Source organism: Castor canadensis, chromosome 11 (assembly GCF_047511655.1).
Source record: "Castor canadensis chromosome 11, mCasCan1.hap1v2, whole genome shotgun sequence".
In the NCBI taxonomy this organism is placed as follows: domain Eukaryota; kingdom Metazoa; phylum Chordata; class Mammalia; order Rodentia; family Castoridae; genus Castor; species Castor canadensis.
This window is the reverse complement of record NC_133396.1, coordinates 105,191,539-105,212,903: the sequence shown is the minus strand read 5'-3', so window position 1 is coordinate 105,212,903 and position 21,365 is coordinate 105,191,539. Positions and strand designations below refer to the sequence as shown.

General features: G+C 46.3%; 1 protein-coding gene across 4 annotated transcripts; it reads left to right on the top strand.

The window, feature by feature from the left end:
- The first annotated feature begins 100 nt into the window (after nt 1–100).
- On the top strand, nt 101–21,330 carry Pmf1 (polyamine modulated factor 1). 4 transcript variants are annotated; one of them, XM_074047879.1, is made up of 6 exons: nt 361–752; nt 16,323–16,428; nt 17,317–17,417; nt 18,693–18,888; nt 19,596–19,702; nt 20,853–20,990. In XM_074047879.1, exons 1-5 carry the CDS (start codon nt 547–549, stop codon nt 19,677–19,679), a joined length of 693 nt encoding a protein of 230 aa, XP_073903980.1. In that variant the 5' UTR covers nt 361–546; the 3' UTR covers nt 19,680–19,702; nt 20,853–20,990. The 4 variants fall into 4 exon arrangements, with proteins under 4 accessions (XP_073903977.1, XP_073903980.1, XP_073903978.1 ...); XM_074047876.1 differs by lacking the exons at nt 361–752; nt 19,596–19,702 and adding an exon at nt 101–306 and having other exon boundaries at nt 20,853–21,330; XM_074047877.1 differs by having other exon boundaries at nt 19,596–20,995.
- The last annotated feature ends 35 nt before the right edge of the window (nt 21,331–21,365 follow it).

Below are 21,365 nucleotides of genomic sequence, written 5' to 3'. Positions count from 1 at the left end.
CATCTTCTCTAGTCCCTCCCCCTCCGGCTGGGTGATTGATAGACATTCCAGTGGTTCCAATCCGGAGCGCTCAGCTTAGGAGCACCCAATCGGGGACCCGGGTGGGCGGGACGGGTGTGCCAGTCTGATTCGGCGGTTCGACTTCAACATGGCTGAAGCGGACAACGCCAATCAGGCAGCTGCTGAAGAAAAAAGGCCTGAGGAGTCATCTCTGGAATCCGGGACACCCGGAAGTACCATTTCGAGGGTGAAGCTCCTCGACACCATGGTGGACACTTTCCTCCAGAAACTGGTCGCTGCTGGGAGGTATGGTGGAGGACGGAGAGGGAGAATGGCAGTGAAGAGGGCTCGTCCGATTGGGTTCTAAATCTCGCGAGACCCTGCCGGCAGGGGGCGGGGCGGCGAAGTCGCGTCACGAGGGCGCGGGCGAGTCGCTCTCTGGGTGGGTCCGGCAAGGTGTGGCGAGTTCGGGGTTATTGGCTCTCGCCGGCTCCTCCTACACTAGCGTCAAATTCTGAGCCTGAAGGAATCGAGTGATGATTACCAATGCGGGTAACCTCCAGCAGAACCACGGCAACCATATTCTCTCGCTACCGAGAAGCCTCGTGGAAAGATACAGCCTTGCAGTTAGATCAGATGGTTTTTTGTTTGGGGGTTTTATTTTGTTTTGAGACAGAGTCTCATAGTGTAGTCCAGGCTGGCCTCGAACTCGCGAGCCTCCTGCGTCTGCCTCCCGAGTGCTGGGATTACAGGTGGGAACCACCGTGTCCAGCTACAGCAGTGTTTAAGTTATGTCGCACCACTGATAATAGCAAGACAACCTCTTCGGTATCTCTTTAGCCAAACGTCCGCACTGGTACCTTTCCTATAGGGTCGGGACGAGCTCGCAAAGAGAACGATGTTAGCTATTGTTGATTAATTATGTACCTTCTTAAATGGGAGGTTGAGGAACTAAATGTATTATGCTAGAAAGAAACATTTTGCCTATCTTTTCTTTTTATGAATGATGCCAGACACTTTAAAGGAAGAGTTTTGCCCCTGATCCCATCACCCCAGCACATTAATGGTTAAAACAGCTACCAGAACTTCTGGAGTTTGGTGCCCGTCCACAGCCTCTCTGCCACAGCCTCTCTGCCGTCCACCTCTGTGGCCTCACTACCCCTATTCTTTGCCCTTTCCACTCTCTTTGCCGGCGTTCCCTTCTGTAATCCCAGCTACTCACGCAGGCTGAAACAGGAGGATCGTAAGTCCGAGGCCAGCCTGAGCAATTTAGGGAGATCTTGTGTCAAAATAAAGTACGAAAAGAGCTGGGGGTGTAATTCAGTAGTCCTGGGTTGATTCTCCAGTACTGAAAACAAAATTCCCATTTTGAGGCTGGGTCCACCGCCTCTAATCTCAGCTATTCAGGAGGCTGAGGTAGGAGTCCAAGGCTAGCCTTGAACAATATAAGGAAGCCCCAAACCCATATCAGAAACAAAATGAAACAAAGACACACCTTTTTCCAGTCTCTCTTCCTCCTGGTCCATTACTTTACTTTTGCATAGACCTTATAATTTGCTTCTTCACACATTTGATGCCTTCTCTGTGTTTGGTGCTGGGGATAAGATAAAGCAGTCTTCTTGGAGTTTACATTTACTGGGTAGAGGCACAGCATAAAAAAGACAGTCACAGAGCTTGGTAAGATAATGAACAGGTGATGTGATAGCCCTAAGTAGCATGGTCAGCAGGTGACATGGGAGTTGAAACTTGTAATAACAAAAAACAAGCTTTTCAAAGAACTAGAGAAAGAGCTTATCGATAAAGGGGACAGCTTATGCAAAGGCCCTGAGGTGATCAGCTGTTTTATAGAAGAGGTGTTCTTGGCTACAACATAGTGATCATAAGGAGAGTAAAATCAGGAAGGTTGGGCAGGCAGATGACAAACCTTATCAGGCAGGGCTTATTTTACAATGGTAATAAATTTGATCAAGCAATCTGTAATTAGTTTTATGGACCAGTTATAACACACCATCATTAGATGTGCAGGCAGCATCCCTCCTTGTTTATTTTTCCATCCTCATTCTTGCCTTCCTTTCCTCTTCCCAAAGGCCCACTTTCTGTTGACTATATATCCTCCGTTTATTCCTGATACAAATATTTATTCATCCTTGACAGTGTCCCAGGTTCTGTTCTACTTGCTGTTATATACACCCGTGATAAAGTTAAAGAAGGTCCCACCCTCATGAAATAGATATTCTAGTGCTATAAAGAAAAATAAATCAGGGGTGGGGATGTAGCTCAGTGGTAGACCATTTACCTAGCTTGCCCAAAGCCTTAGATTCCATCCACAGCACCAAAAAAAAAAAAAAAAAAGGTAAAAAGAAATCAGGGTAATCTATACACAATGGAATTTTATGCAGCCATGAAGAAGAACGAAATCTTATCATTCGCTAGTAAATGGATGGAATTGGAGAACATCATTCTGAGTGAGGTTAGCCTGGCCCAAAAGACCAAAAATCGTATGTTCTCCCTCATATGTGGACATTAGATCAAGGGCAAATACAACAATGGGATTAGACTATGAGCACATGATAAAAGCGAGAGCACACAAGGGAGGGGTGAGGATGGGTAAGACACCTAAAAAACTAGATAGCATTTGTTGCCCTTAAAGCAGAGAAACTAAAGCAGATACCTTAAAAGCAACTGAGGCCAATAGGAAAAGGGAACCAGGAACTAGAGAAAAGGTTAGATCAAAAAGAATTAACCTAGAAGGTAACACACACGCACAGGAAATTAATGTGAGTCAGCTCCCTGTATAGCTATCCTTATCTCAACCAGCAAAAACCCTTGTTCCTTCCTATTATTGCTTATACTCTCTCTACAACAAAATTAGAAATAAGGGCAAAATAGTTTCTGCTGGGTATTGAGGGGGTGGGGGGGAGAGGGAGGGGGCGGAGTGGGTGGTAAGGGAGGGGGTGGGGGCAGGGGGGAGAAATGACCCAAGCCTTGTATGCACATATGAATAATAAAATAAAAAAAAAGAAATCAGGGTGAAAGAATAGAGAGCAATGAGGAGAGGGGTCAGGGTTAGGTGAGTATGAGGAAATGACATTTGAATGTGATTGTATCCTTAAAACATGTTATCTTTTTGTTGTTGTGGTGGTGATGTGAATAGAACTGAGGGTTCTCATTCTACCACTGAGCTGCACCCCCAGTTCAGTGTGGTGGTGTTTTGTTTGGATATGTTTGGTTTTTTGTTGTTTTATTTTCTTTATTTTTTAAAATAAAGGGCTGGCCTGTATAGCCCTGGCCAGCCTCAAATTATCAGTTCTCCTGAGTCAGCCTCCTGAGTGCTGGGATTATAGGAGTACACCACCAACCTGGCTTTTGTCTGTGTGTTTTAAATTATGTGAATGATAACGTGCTGCACATCTGTTTTCACACAACATTGTTTTAAAGATCCAGCCATGTTCTCTAAGTGCGTAGGGTTCGCAGCTTCTCAGTGCTGCTCATCATTTTCAGTGGTGTGCATCTACCACTTGCCTGTCCCTTGTCATGGGCACCTGGTTGCCTGCAACTCCTTCTCCACAAATCATGGAGGGGGAAATAACCTCGAACATCCTTCAAGGACTAGTGCTAGAGCGTCTTCGAGGTGTATAACTAGGAGACAGATCCCACGCCTACCTGTGTTTTGTCAGTTTGCTTTCCAGAGAAGCTGTTGCTGTGTCCCATGCTCACTACCACTGAAATGGTGGGCCCACCACTCTGATTTACCATTCTAACAAATGTGAAAGCAGTATCTCATTATTGATTTGTTTTTTAAAATAATGTGGACGCTTGTTTCTTGTTTATTGGTGATACTGGGGTTTGAACTCAGGGCCTTACGTGAGCAGGTGCAGGTGCTCTACCACTTGAAACAAGCCTCCAGCCCTAGGTGATGGCCCATGACTCAAGTGGTTAAAAAACAAAAATTCCTCCTAAGTTTGGGCTTTCCCTTCTATGAACTGCTTATTCATTTCCTCCAACCTGAAAAAATGGTTTCTTTTTCAGGTGTCTACCTACCCTTTTTTAATTTTTTTAAATTTATTAATTTATTTATTTTGTTGTTGTCCATTTATTCACATGTGCATACATTGTTTGGGTCATTTCTCCACCCTGCCCCTCTCCCCCATCACCCTTTTTTTAATCGAGGTTTTTCTTTTTGATCTGCTGGAATTCTTGTTGTAGAAAAATCTCTCTTTGTTTGGTGTTAATTTTATCTGTAAGAAATCTTTATGGGCTGGCCAAATGACTCAAGTGGTAGAGCACCTGCCTAGCAAGCCTGAGGCCCTGAGTTCAAACCCCAAGACCACCAAAAAAAAAAAAAAAAGAAATCCTTGCATGAGTTGAGAATAGATGGGATGGAGATCCAGGGCTAGTCAGGCAGAAAGTTTTTGTGACCCCTTCACAAACCATGGCTGGGGATGTTGTGTGTACCTGTCATTCCAGCTACAGAGGGAAGCACAAATAGGAGGACTGCAGTCCAGGCAGGCTAGGCATAAAATAACCTTTCTCAAAAATAACTAAAGCAGGGCTGGAGGAGTGACTCAAGTGGTAGAGCACCTGCCTGGTAAGTGTGAAGCCCTGAGTTCAAGTCCCAGTACTGCAGAAATAAATAAATAAATAACCAAAGCCCAAAGGGCTGACAGTATGACTCAAGTATTAGAGCACTGGCCTAGCAAGTTTGAGGCTCAATAATTAGTTCAACTTTGAACTTTTGTAGTTGAAGCCATTCCTATTGCTTGTTTTGTTTTGTGTTGTTGGTCAAGCTGGGGCTTGAATCCAGAGCTTCACATGTGTTAAGCACATGCTCTACCACTGGGCTACACCTCCAGTCCTTCCATTTTTTTTTTTTCTGTACTGTGGTTTGAACTCAGGGCCTCATGCTTGCTAAGCAGGCACTCTACCACTTGAGTCACTCCGCCAGCCCCCCCTTCATTTTTTTTAAAGTCTGAAATATTTTGTCTGCTTCTGAAAAGCTTGTCAGTCCAAAGCCCTGTGCATTGGGTGCCAACTGCTTGGCCATGGCTGTAGCAGAAACAAGGAGAGCTGCTGTTACCATCCAGGTGAGAGCATGAGTGATTTTGAGCAGAGTGGATTAGAGAGAAGATGAGGGAATGGGCAGTGTCAGGAAGATGCCGGCTCTTCATGACATGGTTGGTTAGAAAACAGTGCCATCTGCTAAGAAGGCAAAGAACAGAGGTGAGGGTTGGGGAGTGCACATCTGGTATATCTTTGGATGGGATCAGTTGGCAATACATGGCACCTATACTCCTGCTTCCAACTCCTTTTGTGCCCTCATCCTTTCACCCCACCAACTAGCAAGAGCCCAACTTAAGTATTCCATCTGTGTTCCTCTGCTTCTTCACCCAACCTGCTGAGCAGCACTGTAGGACTTCACCCATAGTACAAAATGGAGTCTCCACAAAGTCAAGGTCTTGGAGTTCAGCAGGGCCCTCAGCAAACCCACAGCCATGATACCCCAGTCAATTTTCTTCCCCATTGCCACAGCAGCTTTTTAATTTTTTTTGAGACAGGATCTCTCTCCCTGTGTGGCTCAGACTGGCCTCAAACTTGCAATCCTGTCTCAGTCTCCCAAGTGCTGGGATTACAGATGTATACCACCATGCCCAGAGCTATTTTAAATCTTCACATTGCTCAGGCCCTTTCCCTATCACCTGCAACCTCAGTGAAAATGACCCCAATATTTGGAGTTCATAGAGAAAATTAAGAGCACTAAGCAGGAATTTCTACATCTATAAATTTGGCTGAGAGCTCAATCCTGTATACTGTCTACATCCCTACTGACTTCCCATTACATTCAAGGCTGTACCTTCAGGTTTCGAGTTCCCCATCACCATTTTTTTCCTCAGCACATGGCAGTCTGCCACCACTCCCCAAAGATAGTTCCTTTCATGGTCTTTGTTGGTAAACTGGGTATATTTTTTTTTCATCTCTGACTTACTTGCTCTCCTTATAGCATTTGACATTGTTAACCGTGTCTGTGTTCTTAAATTTTCTGCCTTGGTTTCCAATACCATTCTTCTTTTCCTTCCTAGAGGCTCCTTCTCCGTTGGCCTTTTCTTCCACCTGTCCTTTACATTTAATAAATGTGTAAGCATTGCCTGTCCTCACTTCACTGCCACATGTGAATGATCACATCCCCTATGATGTCTCACTGCTGCTAAAAGCCCTTCAGTGACTATCCGGTCTTCTTGCCATGGTTTCCAAGGCCTGATGTGCTCTTGTCCCTGCCTTCCTCTTACACCTCCCTCCAGCCACACTCAGTCATACTGACCTCCTCATCCTCTGGAATGTCTAGAGCTTTCCTGCCTCTCAGCATTTGTACTTGCTGCTGGTCTATCTGAAATAGCCTTCTCCATCTTTTCCTTGATCTTCTCTAAAGTCACTTCTCTCTCTTGATTATTTGTCATTATATCCCTTAGTTATCCCTTCGTAACACCACAGTCTACAGTTCTGTTGTCTGCTGTTTATTTATTTGGTGGTTGTGTTAGCTTTCTGGCAGTGTAACAAATACCTGAGACAAATCCCAGTATCGCCACAAAACCAAAAAAAACCCAAAACAACATACCTGAGACATCATCTTTTTTTTTTGGTATTGGGGTTTGAATTTAGGGCCTCACACTTGCTAGGCAGGCACTGTAGCACTCGAGTCACTCTGCCAGCCCTGTTTTGTGTTGGGTATTTTCAAGATAGGATCTTGTGGACTATTTTCCCAGTCTGGCTTCAAACCACAATCCTTCTGATCTCTGCCTCTTGAGTAGCTAGGATTACATGCGTGAACCACTGGTGCCCGGCTGAGATAAATCATCTTAATAAGAGGAAAGGCTTATTGTAGCTCACAGGTTTTGAGGTTTCAGTTCATGATTTATTGTCCTCCATTGCTTTGAGCCTGTGGGGAAGGCAGGACATCATGGTGAGTGTGTGTGCCAAAGGTTGCTATGTGGCTGACCTCATAGCAACCAGGAAACAAGGAGAGGAGGAGGAGGGGCCAGGATCCCAGTACCTCTTTCAATGAGAATAACTCTTTCCATTAGGCCCTACCTCCTGAAGTATTCTACTACCTTCCAATAATGCCACAGGCTGGAGAATCAAACATTCAACACATGGGCCTTTGGAGGACATTCAAGATCTAAACTATAAGCACTTTCATTGGTGTAGAGGCAAAGACTGCTCTTTCCTCCCTCTTCAGGCTTCAGAACATAGAAATGTGGCTGGATTGAGCCTCTGTGACCTCCACCATATTCTCTGAAAGTGAAGCTTCTTTTCCTAGATGCTCTGAAACACCCATTCTGTTTAGCGACAGCAAGCAGGTGAGGGTGCTCCTTTTCTGTGTTTAGGAATTGCCTAGAAGGGCAGGTGAATAGATGTGTTGTTAGTGGGGTCCTGCCTAAAGACCAGTTAGTACTATTCAGAGAAAAGCTGGATCTGCTACAGGTGCTCATGGCAGCCTGGCAGCTGTGCCACAGCAGGATTGGTCTCATGAGGGCTGAGGGAGCAAGAGATGAGTGACTGCTCTTAAGTTTTTAAATGCTATACTGCATCCAGCCCATGTCCTTCTGGTCCAGTCTTCTGGCCTTGGATGTCCTGTGCAGGTTATGATTTGTGTAAAGTGACTTGTGATTTTTGTAAAGTGCTTGCTAGGATGCGGTGTACCACTTGAGCCTGTCCATCAGCTCTGAACTGGTAGGGTTTTACACTAGTGGCAAAGGGGCTCACATGTGGCTTACTGGTAAAGAGCCTGTCCAGCATGTGAGGCCCTAGATTCCATCCCTAGTACCACACCAAAAAACTAGCGGGAAAGACCGTTGGTGTTCATAGGAAACAGTTCTTTACAGGAAAAAGAATGGTTTAGTTTATAAACTATCTAAATGCCATGGAAATAACTCACCCTCTTTGAATGTGCAGATGATGTGGGTTGGTGGTGGTAATTCATTTCTGAAGTGTGAGTATGACTCAGAGTGTGGTGTGTGCTTCTGGCCTGTCATGCTAATTCTCTCTCTGTTTCTCCTTTGCACGAGAGGCTGCTGTCATCTCAGCTGTGCCTCCTCAATCCACCCTCATGGCAGCCAAGCCAGTGTCCTGAAGTGCAGATCTGATCATATCACGGTCCCTGCTTCAGACCTTTTTCTGTCCCTCTGTCTTGGTCTAATGCAGATTTCATTGCCATCTTCCCCCGCTTTTGCTCCCCAGCCCTGCAGGCTATATAAGTCCCAGCTGGCTCTATCGCATTGTGGCTGTGTGACCCTGGGCCAGCTTCTCTGCCCAGCTTGCTCATTTGAGCACTGGGGATGATGAGAGAATTTAGTTATCCCACATACTTCTTATGAGGATTCAGTGAGTTATCCATGTATAGTGCTTAGGATAGGTCCTGGCACTGGTCAGTCCTCAGTCATTTCCATGATGACAGCATCTTTGCATACACGTACCCACACACGTGCACAGGCACCTTTGTCCATGCTGCCTGTGTCTTAGTATATGCTTCACTTCTGTCCTCTGGCCAGCTCTTGCTTCTCTCTCTCTCTCTGACATTGCATTCTCCAGGGAGCCTTCCCAGAGCTTCCTGCCAGGCCCCCAATGCTGCCCCATACCTTTGAGGGCTCATCTGTACTCCTTTTGAGAAAAGGAGTTGTACTTTCTTATCTTCGGGTTTCTACCACCAAGCTTGGCCTGCTGTGCAGTCAGTGCTCAGTATTTTTCAAATGAATGTAATTATCTTGATGCTATATATTTTTTTAAAAGTAGAGTTACTTGTGTGTTTTATTTTATTTGGTTTTTGCAATACTGGGGTTTGAACTCAGGGCCTCACACTTGCTAGGCAGGCGCTCTACCACTTGAGCCACTCCACCAACCAAATTGATGGTATTTTTTTTTCATGCTAATATTGATAAAATCATTTTTTTCTTTCTTCAGAAAATGTATCCTAATTTCAGACTCTTAATTTTAAGTTTTCCAACAGAACCTAAATAGTAAAAGTTTAAATTAGCCTAAGATACCAAATAACTTAAACACATAATTAAGATTCATTTTTAAAAGTTAACTTTTTTTTTTTGGTGGTACTGGGGGTTGAACTCAGGGCCTCAAGCTTGCTAGGCAGGTGTTCTACCAGTTGAGCCACTCCACACCTATTCCTTTTTGTTTTAGTTATTTTTGGAATAGGGTCTCACATCTTTGCCCCAGCCAGCCTCCTATTTCTGCTTCCTGCATAACTGGGATGACAGGCACATACCACCACACCCAGCTATTGGTTGAAATGGAGTGTCCCTGACTTTACCCAAGATGGCCTTGAACCATGATTTTCTCAGTCTCCACCCCACTGGTAAATAGGATTACAGTGTGAGCCACCTGAAAAAGTAATTATTATTATTATTTTTTTATGGTATCAGGGCTTGCCACTTGCCAGGCAGGTGCTCTTCGGCTTGAGCCGCACTGCCAGCCCTTTTTGTTCTGGTTATTTTGGAGACAGGGTCTTGTTTTTTGCCCAGATCAGCTAGGACCATGATCCTCCTACTTTATCTTTTGCATTTGCTTGGATGATAGATGTGTACCACTGCTCTCAGCTACAAGATAATTTGTTAATATAGCCATTTATCTTGAATTACTGACCTGGAGATTTCCTCTTTTTTCATTAAGAAATGTTTCTCTAGTCTTTGTTTTCCTTTCTCAGCCCTGGGGCTGCTCTGTGTGCACAGGACTAAGGATGGGGAAAGAGAAAAAAGACCAGGAACTAGGATTATAGATATGAGCATGATGACTTACACCTGCAATCCCAGCACTTGAGAGGCTGAGGCAGTATTGTAAGTTTGAGGCCAGCCTGAGTTACATATCAAGATCCTGCCTCAAAAAACAAGGCCATGTGCCAAGTGATTCACATCTGTAATCCTAACTACTCAGAAGGTGGAGACTGACAGGACAGATCATGAGGATCACCGAGGCCAGCCAGGGCAAAAAAAAAAAGAAAAAAAAGGAACTATTTCAACCAATAGTTGGGCATGGTGACAATGAGTGTCATCACAGCTATGTGGGAAGTGTAAATAGGAGGATCTCAGTCCAGGCCAGCTCAGGCATACCCTGTGCCCCAAACAAGAAAGGCTGAGGGCATGATAGAGCACCCTCTGAATTCAACCCGCAGTACCACCACACCCCCACAAAAAGACCAGAGAACCATGATTCAACAGAATGGGGCAGCTGTATAGTTGGCGGGTAGGGGATGAAGAACATGAGTTTCACTGTCACTTGTACCCCAGCTTGGATCTAGTTCTCAGCCTTCTCAGCGCCCCTTTCCTGTAGAAATGCGCTGGTCGTTACTGCCCTCTGGTGGACAATCAGTGAAGAAGATGTTGAGTTGGGCAGTAGGAAGACAAACCCGGACTCCCTTTTTGGCTTCCTTGATGGTGTGTACACTTGTGATACTACCGAAGCATATGTTTGTCTGAGCCTTATCCTTTCATGGTTTCCTGTACAATTTATCTGCATATATAAATCTACAGATTGACAAACCACCAGACTTTGATTCTGTGCTTAAATATTTCAAAGTTAAATTTTTAAAAAGTAAAACTAATGTGAAAACTCACTTTACAGTGAATTGTTTTCTTTGCTGCTGGGGATTGAGCCCATGACCTCCCACATGTTAAAGTATGTACTCTATGTGGGAGGGAGCTGAAGATGAGGGAATATGGTTGATGGGCTTGACATAACATATATGAAATAGAACAATGAAACCTCTTGCAATTGCTTTAAGTGGGGTGGGGAGTGGGTTGCAGGAGATGGTGGGAGTGATCTAACCAATGTATAATGTAAGGCTATTTGGAATTGTCACAGTGAATTCCTGTACAGTGAATATAGTCTAATAAAAATGGAAAAAGTAATAAAGTATGTACTCTAGCATTGAGCTACATCCAGGGGCCTACAGTGAGTTAAGGTTTTTTTTCTTTAATACTGGAGTTTGAACTCAAGGCCGCATGTTGAGCCATTGCCCAGCTCTTTTTGCTTTTAGCTATTTTTCAGGTAGGATCTTGTGTTTTTGCCCAAGCCAGCTTGGACCATGATCCTTCTACCCATGGCCTCCCGCATAGCTGGGATGCAGGAGCATACCACCATACCTGGCTAATTGGTTGTGATGGGCCTCAACTTTTTGCCTGGGCTGGCCTTGAACCTCAATCCAATGATCTCCACCTCATTAGTAGCTGGGATTATAAGAGCAAGCCACTGTACCTGGTGTTTTTATGGCAGTACTGAGATTTTTGCACAGAGCCTTGTGCTTGCTAGGCAAGCACTGTACTGCTTGAGCCATACTTCCAGCATGGTATTTTTTTGAGACAGGGTCTGGATATATAGCTGACCTTGAACTTACTATGTAGCCCAAGCTACCTGGAATTTGAATCCCCCTGCCTTAGCCTCCACTCCCGCCCCCCAGTGATGGAATCCCTATAGTGAGTGTTTAGTGCAGTGAGTGAAATGCTTTTTCAATGAGTTCAAAAACAGTGAAGGGTTAGCATAGTAGCTCAAGTGGTAGAGCACATACCTAGAAAACATGAGGCCCTGAGTTCAAAACCGTGAACTGCCAAAAAAGCAAAAAACAAAAAAACCCAAAAAATAGTGAAGGGGCTGGCAGAATGGCTTGTGGTAGAGAGCCTGCCTAGCAATGCATAAAGATAACAGGTTAAAGTCAACAAATGTGTTTTTTTCAGTTTTAAAACTTAGTGATGTGTTTTTTTTTTTTTTCAGTTGAGACAGGATGTCATTATGTAGGCCAGACTGGCTTGGAACTCTCTATGTAACTAGGCTGACTTCTAATTTGTGATCCTCCTACTTCTGCTAATAATATGAGCTTTAAAAGTTGCTTTTAAAAATTGATGATAGATTAAGCCTGTTTTTTGTTTTTGGTAGTACTGGGGTTTGAACTCAGAGCCTTAAGTTTCCTAGGCAGGCATTCTACCACTTGAGCCACTCAGCCAGCCCTAACCTTTCTCTTTCGTGGAGACAAATCCTGAAGGCCAGTTCTTCTTACTGCTGAGTTTTCTTCACATGCAGTTGCAACCAAGACACATTTACTAAAGCACCTGCCTTCCAAGGGGAGAATTAGTTCTGAAAAGCCAAGTTACTGACAGTTTTACACCCCTCAGGACACGGTGAAGACTGTTCTTGGGAAAATAGTACTGATAATTGTAGCTGGTGTGGAACATTTCAATGTGGTAGGCACTATACTAAGTATTTTATATATGCAACCTTGTGTCATCCTTACAGTAACTATGAGACATAGATGCACTTGTTATCTCCATTTGATGGAAGAGGAAACTGAGGCTTATAGACGTGAAGAATTGATAAGATCACTCAGCTCATGAGTGGTAGGGGCAGGATTTGAACCCAGGCAAAAGGACAGGCAGTCTATCTTCAAATCTAGTACACTTACCCAGCACATAGTTGGGTGGCCTCCTGTGTACCCTCAGAAGGCTGAAACCAAAAACCTGTCCTGTTATGGGATGAAGGGGAGCATTAGCACAGAAGCATAGGGAGGACTCTGCCCAAGCAGTAGGCCCTGGGACCTGAGGTCCAGGAGGGGTGGTTGGGAGAGGGGCCTGCATAGGGCCAGGAAGCACACCATTTGCCCAGTCTAAAGGGCAGGGCCCTACGTACTGCTGTGCATCTACCACTGCTCTGGGCACCCTGGAGATCCCAGTGGCGTTGCAGAAGGCCTTCCTATGCACAAAGACATTGCAGCTTTCATGAGAAGGTAAAAATTGACACTTGGGGACATACCACTTTCTTCTTCTCCCTGAGGGTATTGCTCGAGAAACCTACAAGGCCTTCAAACCATCCCCAAGCCTGCACTAGCTGTTACGGAAGGACTCGCTTTCCTCCTGTGCTCATTGACATTGGTCCACAGTTGGACTGCCTTCCCTCCTTGGTTAAGTCACATGGTCCTATTCATCATATATTTCCAGCTTGTGTATTTGTGTGAAAATTGTATGTTTCTGGGGTCCCTCACCTCCATTGAATTTTCAAGCCATAAAGAAGACACTACTTGGCAGAGTGGCTCAAGTAGTAGAGTGCCTGCCTAGCAAGCATGAGGCCCTGAGTTCAAGCCCCAGTACCACCAAAAAAAAAAAAAAAAAAAAAAGATCCCAGAGTACTTCACAAACCATAGTGGTGGGCAGAGTTAGTTTCACCCCTGCTCTGGGTCCTGTGTGCTGTCCACTGCTTGAGCTGAGGAGAGATGCACCCAGAATGGACCCTCCACCTCCCGAGTGGGCTGGGAGGAGGAACAGGATCTCTGTTGTCTGAGCCAAATCCCTTTCAAGCCACAATTACCCGGTTTCAATTCTAGTCTCCTTGGTCAGGCATCATGTGTCTTTCCACATCCCTCCTTGTAGCCACAGACTGCGTGGCTGGTGAGGCAGCAGCAAAACAAGTTATCTGGGACTCTGCTGAGGGTTAAAAAGATGTCCAGCATGTATCCTTTGAATCATCCTTTGGATACCTGGACTTAGCCACCAAAGTGTACTAATGTGGAATGCTTGCCCTTGAGAAGGTAGGAGAATGTGTCATCCTGACCCAGATGTGTGCCAGTATATGCTTACACCCGGCTCTCTGAAAATAAACTCCTATCATCATCAGAACTGACATGGCATCACCAATTCAGAGGGGAGCAGAGAGGGGGGCAGCACACCTTTGTCTAGTGTTTGCACCACACAGACGCAGCAGAAATAAATAACCTCAAAACAAGTAAAATATGGCCAAGTATCTCCAAGGTGGTATGTTTGGAGTCATTGGTACCTTTGTTTTAAAATATAATTTATAGCCAGGTGCTGATGGCTCACACCTAAAATCCCAGCTGCTTAGGAGGAAGAGATCAGGAGGATCACTGTTCAAAGCCAGCCTGGGCAAATAGATCACGAGCCCCTATCTCGAAAAACCCATCACAAAAAAAGGGCTGGTGGAGTGGCTCAAGTTGTAGGCCCTTAGTTCAAACCCCAGTACCACAAAAAATTATATATATATATATATAAGTATATATATATTTTTTTTATTTAAAAGTTTGTAAGTTTTTAAACTTAATATAATTTTTAGTAGTGGTTGTGTTTAACAACTGGCTTCCAGAGTTCCTGAAAATGTAGCAGTCATCCCTTGCAAGCCACTATGAGCTAGCATCAGCACACCACTGCTCTTTCTAGTTACCTATTTCCAAAAATATTGTTTGGGAGTGGGGATTAGATGTGAGGTCTAGAGAGCTGTGAGAAAGGGAGGCCCAACACTGATTCCCTGGCTGGGTAAGAAGTCCTGCATTGGAGTCCAGGTAGCTGTGCCCTATTTATCTAATGGCCCACCAGCCTGATCCACTTGGACCAGAATGTCCAAGAAGCATCCTAACCACAGGAGGGTGCAAACACAAGCTTTTGACTCAGAAGCTTTCTGCAGGTTGCTTGAACATTGTTCATGAGAGAGGCCATGAGAGGTCATTGACTCTTCCCAACTGAAGGTGAACCTTTGGATACACTCTTTTTTTTTTATTGTTTTATTATTCATATGTGCATACAAGGCTTGGGTCATTTCTCCCTGGATACACTCTTTCAGCCCCATATCGCTGGCCCTTGAAATCACTCTTCACAGTGTGATTGCCATGTTCATGTGAGCTTCTGTGTTTGCTGCCATCTCTCCGTCCCTACTGGCAGCTGCAAGAGGGCCCATACCCAGTGCCTGGAGGGCAGCCAGCATACAGCAGGCACATGGTGGATATTTATTGAAGGGAAAGGGTCTGAGAAATGGACAGACAAGCAAGAAAACAAGGGGAGGAGCAGGTGGAGTGGCTTATGTGCTAGCAAGCGTGAGTTCAAATCCCAGTACCAACAAAAAACAAAACAAGGGGAGGACTGGGGAGTGTAGCTTAACATTAGAGTATGTGCTTAGCATGCACAAGATCCTGGGTTCAAGCCCCAACACCAAAAAACAAAGGAGAAGGAGAGGAAATAGCCAAGAGTTTATATAACTTGTTTGAGTTTCTTCATTCAAGAGGAATAAGCCATTGAAATATACTGGGTACCTTTGATCCTTCAGCTAGAAGGATATATCAGTGAGGAACTAGTGACAGTGAACTGATTTAAAATCAGGTTTGAGTTAGGTGTCAGTGGCTCACACCTATAATCCTAGCTACTTGAGAGGCTGAGATCAGGAGGATCCTGGTTTGAGGCCAGCCCAGGCAAATAGTTCATTAGACCCCCCATCTCAAAAATAACCAGAGCAAAATGGACTGAAGGTGTGGATCAAGTGGTATATAGTGCCTACTTTGCAAGTATGAAGGTCTGAGTTCAAACTCCAGTCCCACCAAAAATAAATAAGTTAAATAATTAAATAAGTAAATAAATAAAATCAGGCTTGAACAGTAAGAGAAGTCTGTTAGCCCACGTGAAAAGAAGCCTCAAGGTAGGGTGGCTGCAGGTTGGTATAAGCTCAGCCCTCTGACCAGGATCCTCACAGTTGCCAGCAGCTGGAAGCATCACCTGGATACAGCAATGTCCTGCAAAAAGGATACCCATTAATATCTGTGTGGCTCTTTTTAGGAGTAAGGCAGACTTTCCCAGAGCCACATGCTAACTCATGCAGGCCTAACAAGGGAACTGAAATGACCAGCGGTGCTCAAAGTTTGGTGCCTAGGCTGGCAGCATCAGTCTTACTTGAGAGCTTGTTAGAAACTCAGTGGGGACTGGGCATAAAGGCTCAGGTTTGGAATCCCAGTACTTGGCACTTTTCTGCAGTCAAGATTAAGAATTGTGGCTAAGCAGGGCATGGCGGTACCTCCCTAAAATCCCAGCACTTGGGAGGCTGAGGTAGGAGAATAACCAGTTTGAGGCCAACCTGACCTACAAAGTGAGACCCTGTCTCAGAAACATACACACACAGTAAGATACAATAAGCATGGCTAATCATGACCCATTGTTTCCCAGCTTCATACCCCATGTTGCCCAGACTGATCTCAACTTTCTGGGCTCAAGTGATCCTCCTGCCTCAGCCTCCTGAGTAGCTCATCGTGACCTACTTTTAGGGTGTAAACCCCTAACTTAGAAGGGCTCTACTGAGAGGGAGTGGGAGGCTGATGGGGCACTGGTAGTGGGATTGAGCGATCTGAGATTTGAGCTGAAGATGAGAGATTTGCATCTACTGCCATTAACCAGGACCACAAAGTAGACAAAGCTTACATCCTGTGATAAGAAGCAGAGGAGCCCAGGCAGCCTGACTGGTCTTGTACTTGATCCCTCTCCTCCTCTGCCTTCTCCCCTTCCTTCCAGTTACCAGAGATTCACTGACTGTTACAAACACTTCTACCAGTTGCAGCCTGAGATGACACAGAGGATATATGACAAGTTTATAAGTCAGTTGCAGACATCTGTCCGGGTGAGTAGCTTAGGTGTTTATCTCCAGATCGTCAGTCCCCCGAGGGCTGAGGTCCCGTACTCTGGCCCTGTCTCCTCAGCCCCTAGAACTGTCTTCCATGCCCGGTAGGCTGCAGTGCCATTATCCCTCCCATCCTAACAGCGTGATTATCTTAAATGCCCTTCTCTCATTGTCCTGTATTGTAATTATGTGTTTATATGTTGTCTGCCCCACTAGACCATGTGAGTTCAGCAAGGGCAAGACAGAGCCTTACTCTCATCTTTGTACCTCCAATTCCTGGGACAGTGCCTGGCACAGAAGAGGCATTTAAGAAAGTGAATGCAACTGGGATACAAAAAAGGCCACGAAGCCTGAGGATCCTGGGTTCCATCCCCAGCACGGGAAAAAAAAAGAAAAAAAAGGACATGACTTCTCATGTCTTTAAGTAACTGTGATGTCTCTAGAGTCAGATCCTGGACTGTCACTCCAGGATGGTTCTGTTAAGCATCCCAATGTGTGGAATCATCACAGGGTGCTATGGGCATGAGGCAAGAAGAAGGCTCTTGTTTCTAGAGATGACAAGCAGGGGGAGAGGCTGGCTGCAGGTTCTTTTTGTTTTTGTTTTTTTGTTGGTACTAGGGGTTGAACTCAGAACCTTATCCTTGCTAGGCAAGTGCTCTGCCACTTGAGCCACTCCACCATCCCTGAAGGCTCTTTTTAAATGTTTGCTGTTTTATATTTTATTTTCTTTGTTATAAGGCCACATGCTATAGAGAATTTGAAATGTTTGGAAAGAGTCAAAGACCCAGAACTGAAATTAGCAGAATCTTAAGAGCTGCTAGCAGTTGAGCATATTTCCGCTATGGGCTTATCTAGTGTCATGACCAGTCTTTCCTCCTTTCACTTTAGGAAGAAATCTCAGAAATCAAAGAGGAAGGGAACCTAGAAGCTGTCTTGAATTCCTTGGATAAAATTGTGGAAGAAGGCAAAGACCACAAGGAACCAGCCTGGTGAGATGAGGGCAGGGAGCAGTGAAGGCTAACAGAAAGAGGCAGTGCTTTAGCTTCTTGGAGACTCGAGATGCTGGGCTCATGGCCCCTGAGAAAGGACCCTTTGAGCCAGGTGTGATGGTTCATGCCTGTAATCCCAACACTCAGGAGCCTGAGGCAGGAGGATCGCAGGTTTGAAGCCAGTCTGGGGTACATAGTGACTGTCTCAGAGGGAGAGAGAGGACCCTTTGACATAGACAAATAGGGAAGATAAACACTGTTTAACAGTAACCAGAAACAGTTGAAATCTAGAGCTCTCTGGGACAGAGCCCCAGGGCAGTGTTTTGAGGCCAGACTGAGGAGGCCTTACTGGGGAAGCTCATTTCAGGACCTGCTAGGCCTAGGGGAAAAGGGGGGTCACAGGAAGGAGGCAGAATAGTGAGTTTGGAATCACGTATAGATTAGGTTTGTCAGACATCTGGCTTTGGTTCATTTGTTCATCCAAGAACTATCAAGACTGTTGCAGATGCCAGGGATTCAGCAGTGAACAAGCTACCCTCACGGGCTGACACTGCAGTGAGTGGTGCAGCTACCTACCAGTGACCCCACTAGAGGAGTGGGGCCTGGGGTGAAGAGTGGAGAGCAGAGGCCATCACGACCACAGGAACCTGGGGCTCTGGCCTTCTGTTACCTGCCCCTGCCTCATAAGATCCCAAGGCAGAGGGAGTAAATACATTTTTTGTACTTTTTTTTTTTTAATACTTTGTGACCATTAATTCTTAAAAAAGTAAAGTTTTACAACTGAAAAAGGATTTTTAGATAACTACAATGGCGACTACTCCCTTGCCTTCCTGAGCCCCTCTTTCTTTATCTTCCCATATCTGCCAGCACTTACCATGGCTTCCCAGAGGCTGGGCCCTCTGTCAGGAGCACCCCATCTGGGAGAATTTGTCCTGTCACCACCCCAGCCTCTCAGCTCAGTCTTACAGGTGATACACCAGCAGGGCTAGAAATTCATCTTTAGCCCTAGGGTGTTGGAGATGGGGAGCATGTGTAGGAGACAAGAGAAGGTGCGGTGCTGGGGGAAGAGCTAAGGGAGAGGCTCAGTGAGAAGATCAGGCAGTGAAGCTGAGGTGCAGGAGGCAAACGCTGCCATCAGGAGCAGGTCTTGGGAGGTGAGGAAGCCAGCTCAACTTGGAACTGGAGGTAGGAATGTCACGGATTGGGTTTGGAAGTAGAACCCTCCCACAGTGCGTTCCTTCCTCCCTAACTCCTGGGTCCCATGTGACCCTCCAGGCGCCCCAGCGGAATCCCAGAGAAAGACCTGTGCAGTGCCATGGCACCTTACTTCCTTCAGCAACGCGACACTCTGCGGCGCCATGTGCAGAAACAGGAGGCCAAGAACAAGGAGCTGGCTGATGCCGTTCTGGCGGGGCGCAGGCAGGTGGAGGAGCTGCAGCAGCAGGTCCAGGCCCGGCAGCAGGCCTGGCAGGCAAGTGTCTGTTCCTGCCTGCTTTCCCTTTGGTCTCTGATAGGCCACCAGGGATCCTGTAGGGAGTAGGCTAGTACAGTCCTATCATGGTAGTAGTTGTACTCATCACCTTTGCTTGACATACACAGTAGACTTCAGCAGATAAGGCTGCCTGGATCCTCTCCCTCTGCCAGCCTGCTTTTCCCGAAGTCCAGCCATAGCACATGTCCTCTGCTTCAGCCACTGAGGAAATGGGCCCAAGGAGGGCAAGGGGCTTGTCTAAGTGGCATGTCAGAACGCACATGACCAGGACCTTTAAAATGTGCACATCAGAATGACTTGTAGAGCCGTCACTACGTCCAAGACATTCTCCAGCGGCAAGTGTGTCCTCTGAGGGTAAACTTAATTTCTGAACATGGCCCAAGTGACTTCTGGTGGATAAAGGGGACGGATGATCCAGCTGGAGGCACAGGTAGCAGGTGTGGCTGGGGTGATGTCTTACTGGCTCGAAATGCAGTTCCAACAGGAGTTTCAGAAGGGCTCAAGTAGTAAGACCCCTGCTGAATTATCTCTGTCCATCATCTAGACCACTGGACGGCCACTTTCCTGGGCAGACCTTCCTGTTCCCAAGGAGAACAAGTCTATAAATCCATGATTCCCAGATTCTTCCTGGTCTTTTTTTCCCAAGACCAGTTAGCTGCAACGAGATACCCTGGCTTTCCCAACAGCTGCAAGGCTTGGAGAGGTGGCAGCAGGTGGAAGACTGGTTGTCCCAATCCCTCAGGTCTCCCAGTGTCACAGGCTGGTCCTGAGGGACTGGAGAGCAGCCACAAAGGTAGTAGTAACTAAGGCCCCTCAGCCTTGTGTTGTGTCTCTTTTTTTGGTGGAATTGGGGTTTGAATTCAGGGCTTCATGCTTGCAAAGCAGGTGCTCTACTGCTTAAGCTACACCTCCAACCCCTTGTCTGTCTCTTCAGGCAAGTTGTACAATTCAGGGTTGTGTCTTGGGCACTCTCAGGGTCACTCTGCTGAGCCCTCAGGCAGGGTGCCCTGCCTTTGCATTCTATCACTATCAGGCCTGGGCACTCCTCTCTGGTTCCTGGCTTCCAAATTCCTAATAATGCTCCCAGAACCCCGCCAGCTCTGATGTTCAGTGCTTCTATCTTAAGAGGGGCATGAAGACCCTGTGCCTGAAACCCCACCTCATCCATCCCAGCTGCAGATCCCAACTATGTTTGAAGTGGCCATCTGAGCCCTGGGTGGAGCTTCCAAAAGTTATTTTTCTCCACTATTTCCATGTCTGTGCTCAACTGAAAGTTCATTTAGGGCTGGAGGTACAGCTTAGTTGGGAGAGCACTTGCCTAAAGGTGGGAGATTTCCTAGAAAGTTCTGGTGAGGTCAGATGATCTGGGTGCCATTTTGGGGGTTCTTGTTGAAAATAGGCTCTAAGTCTGGTTCAGTGGCTCATGCCTGTAGTCCCAGCTCCTGGGAAGACAGATTGGGAGGATCGTGATTGGAGACCAGCCTGGGCCCTATCTTAACAAGTAGCTGGTGGTACTTGCATATCATCCCAGTGACAGCGGGAAGTGCAAATACAGTCACAGTCTAGCTTAGTCCAGGCATTAACCCTATCTCAAAAATAACTACAGCAAAAAGGGCTGAGAATGTGGCTCAAGAGGTAGGGTGCCTGCCTAGCAAGCACAAGGCCTAGTTCAAACCCTAGTTACTGCCAAAAAAAAAAAAAGAAAAGAAAATGGGTTGTACTTTGGGGAGACCCAGCCTAGGCGGCCATGGTACACAGCCTGCTGAGTGGTGGGAACTCCTCAGTGTGCCTTTGTCTTGACATGCCCTGCTGGGTCAGTGACATGAGCACAGACCCCATCCACCTTGTCCTGGGGAAAACCCAGGCCTGGAATGAAGAACAAAGGAGACAGAGGGTTTGGTTTCCTCATGCGCTTATTTGTCTGTTCTCTTTGTTGGTTTTAGGCTCTACACAAAGAGCAGAAGGAGCTGCTAGAAGTCCTGGGGGGCCTGAGTGAGGAGACGGCCCAGCCCCAGAGCACAGGGCAGTTGAGGTCGAGGCCCTGTGGTTGGCACACTGGGCCTGGACAGGCTGGCTATGAGAACAGCTGAAATGGTGCCAATCCCCAGGAAGTGGCACCTGCCACTGCCACTGAACCTGTGGCTCCCATGGGTCACGCTCTCATACCATCTTTAGCTTTCTCCCATTTTCTTCTACCTGGAGGCTGGCCAGCTCCCATTCTGGGGACCAGGCACCAGGCTTTTTCTCCTCTAGGTGGGTCCAGTGCTGCCCCCATGCTATCCTGCTGGCTCCTGAGCCCTCTCTGGACTTGGCCTGGAAAATGTGTTTTCAGTCTCCACTGATTGCCCCCTTGCTGGCCAGCCCCAGGGCCCTGCTATGATCTCCAACATCCGTAAATAAACTTCCTCCTCTACACTGTAATCTGTGAGGATGCTTCCTCGCCAGGCGTCTCAGAC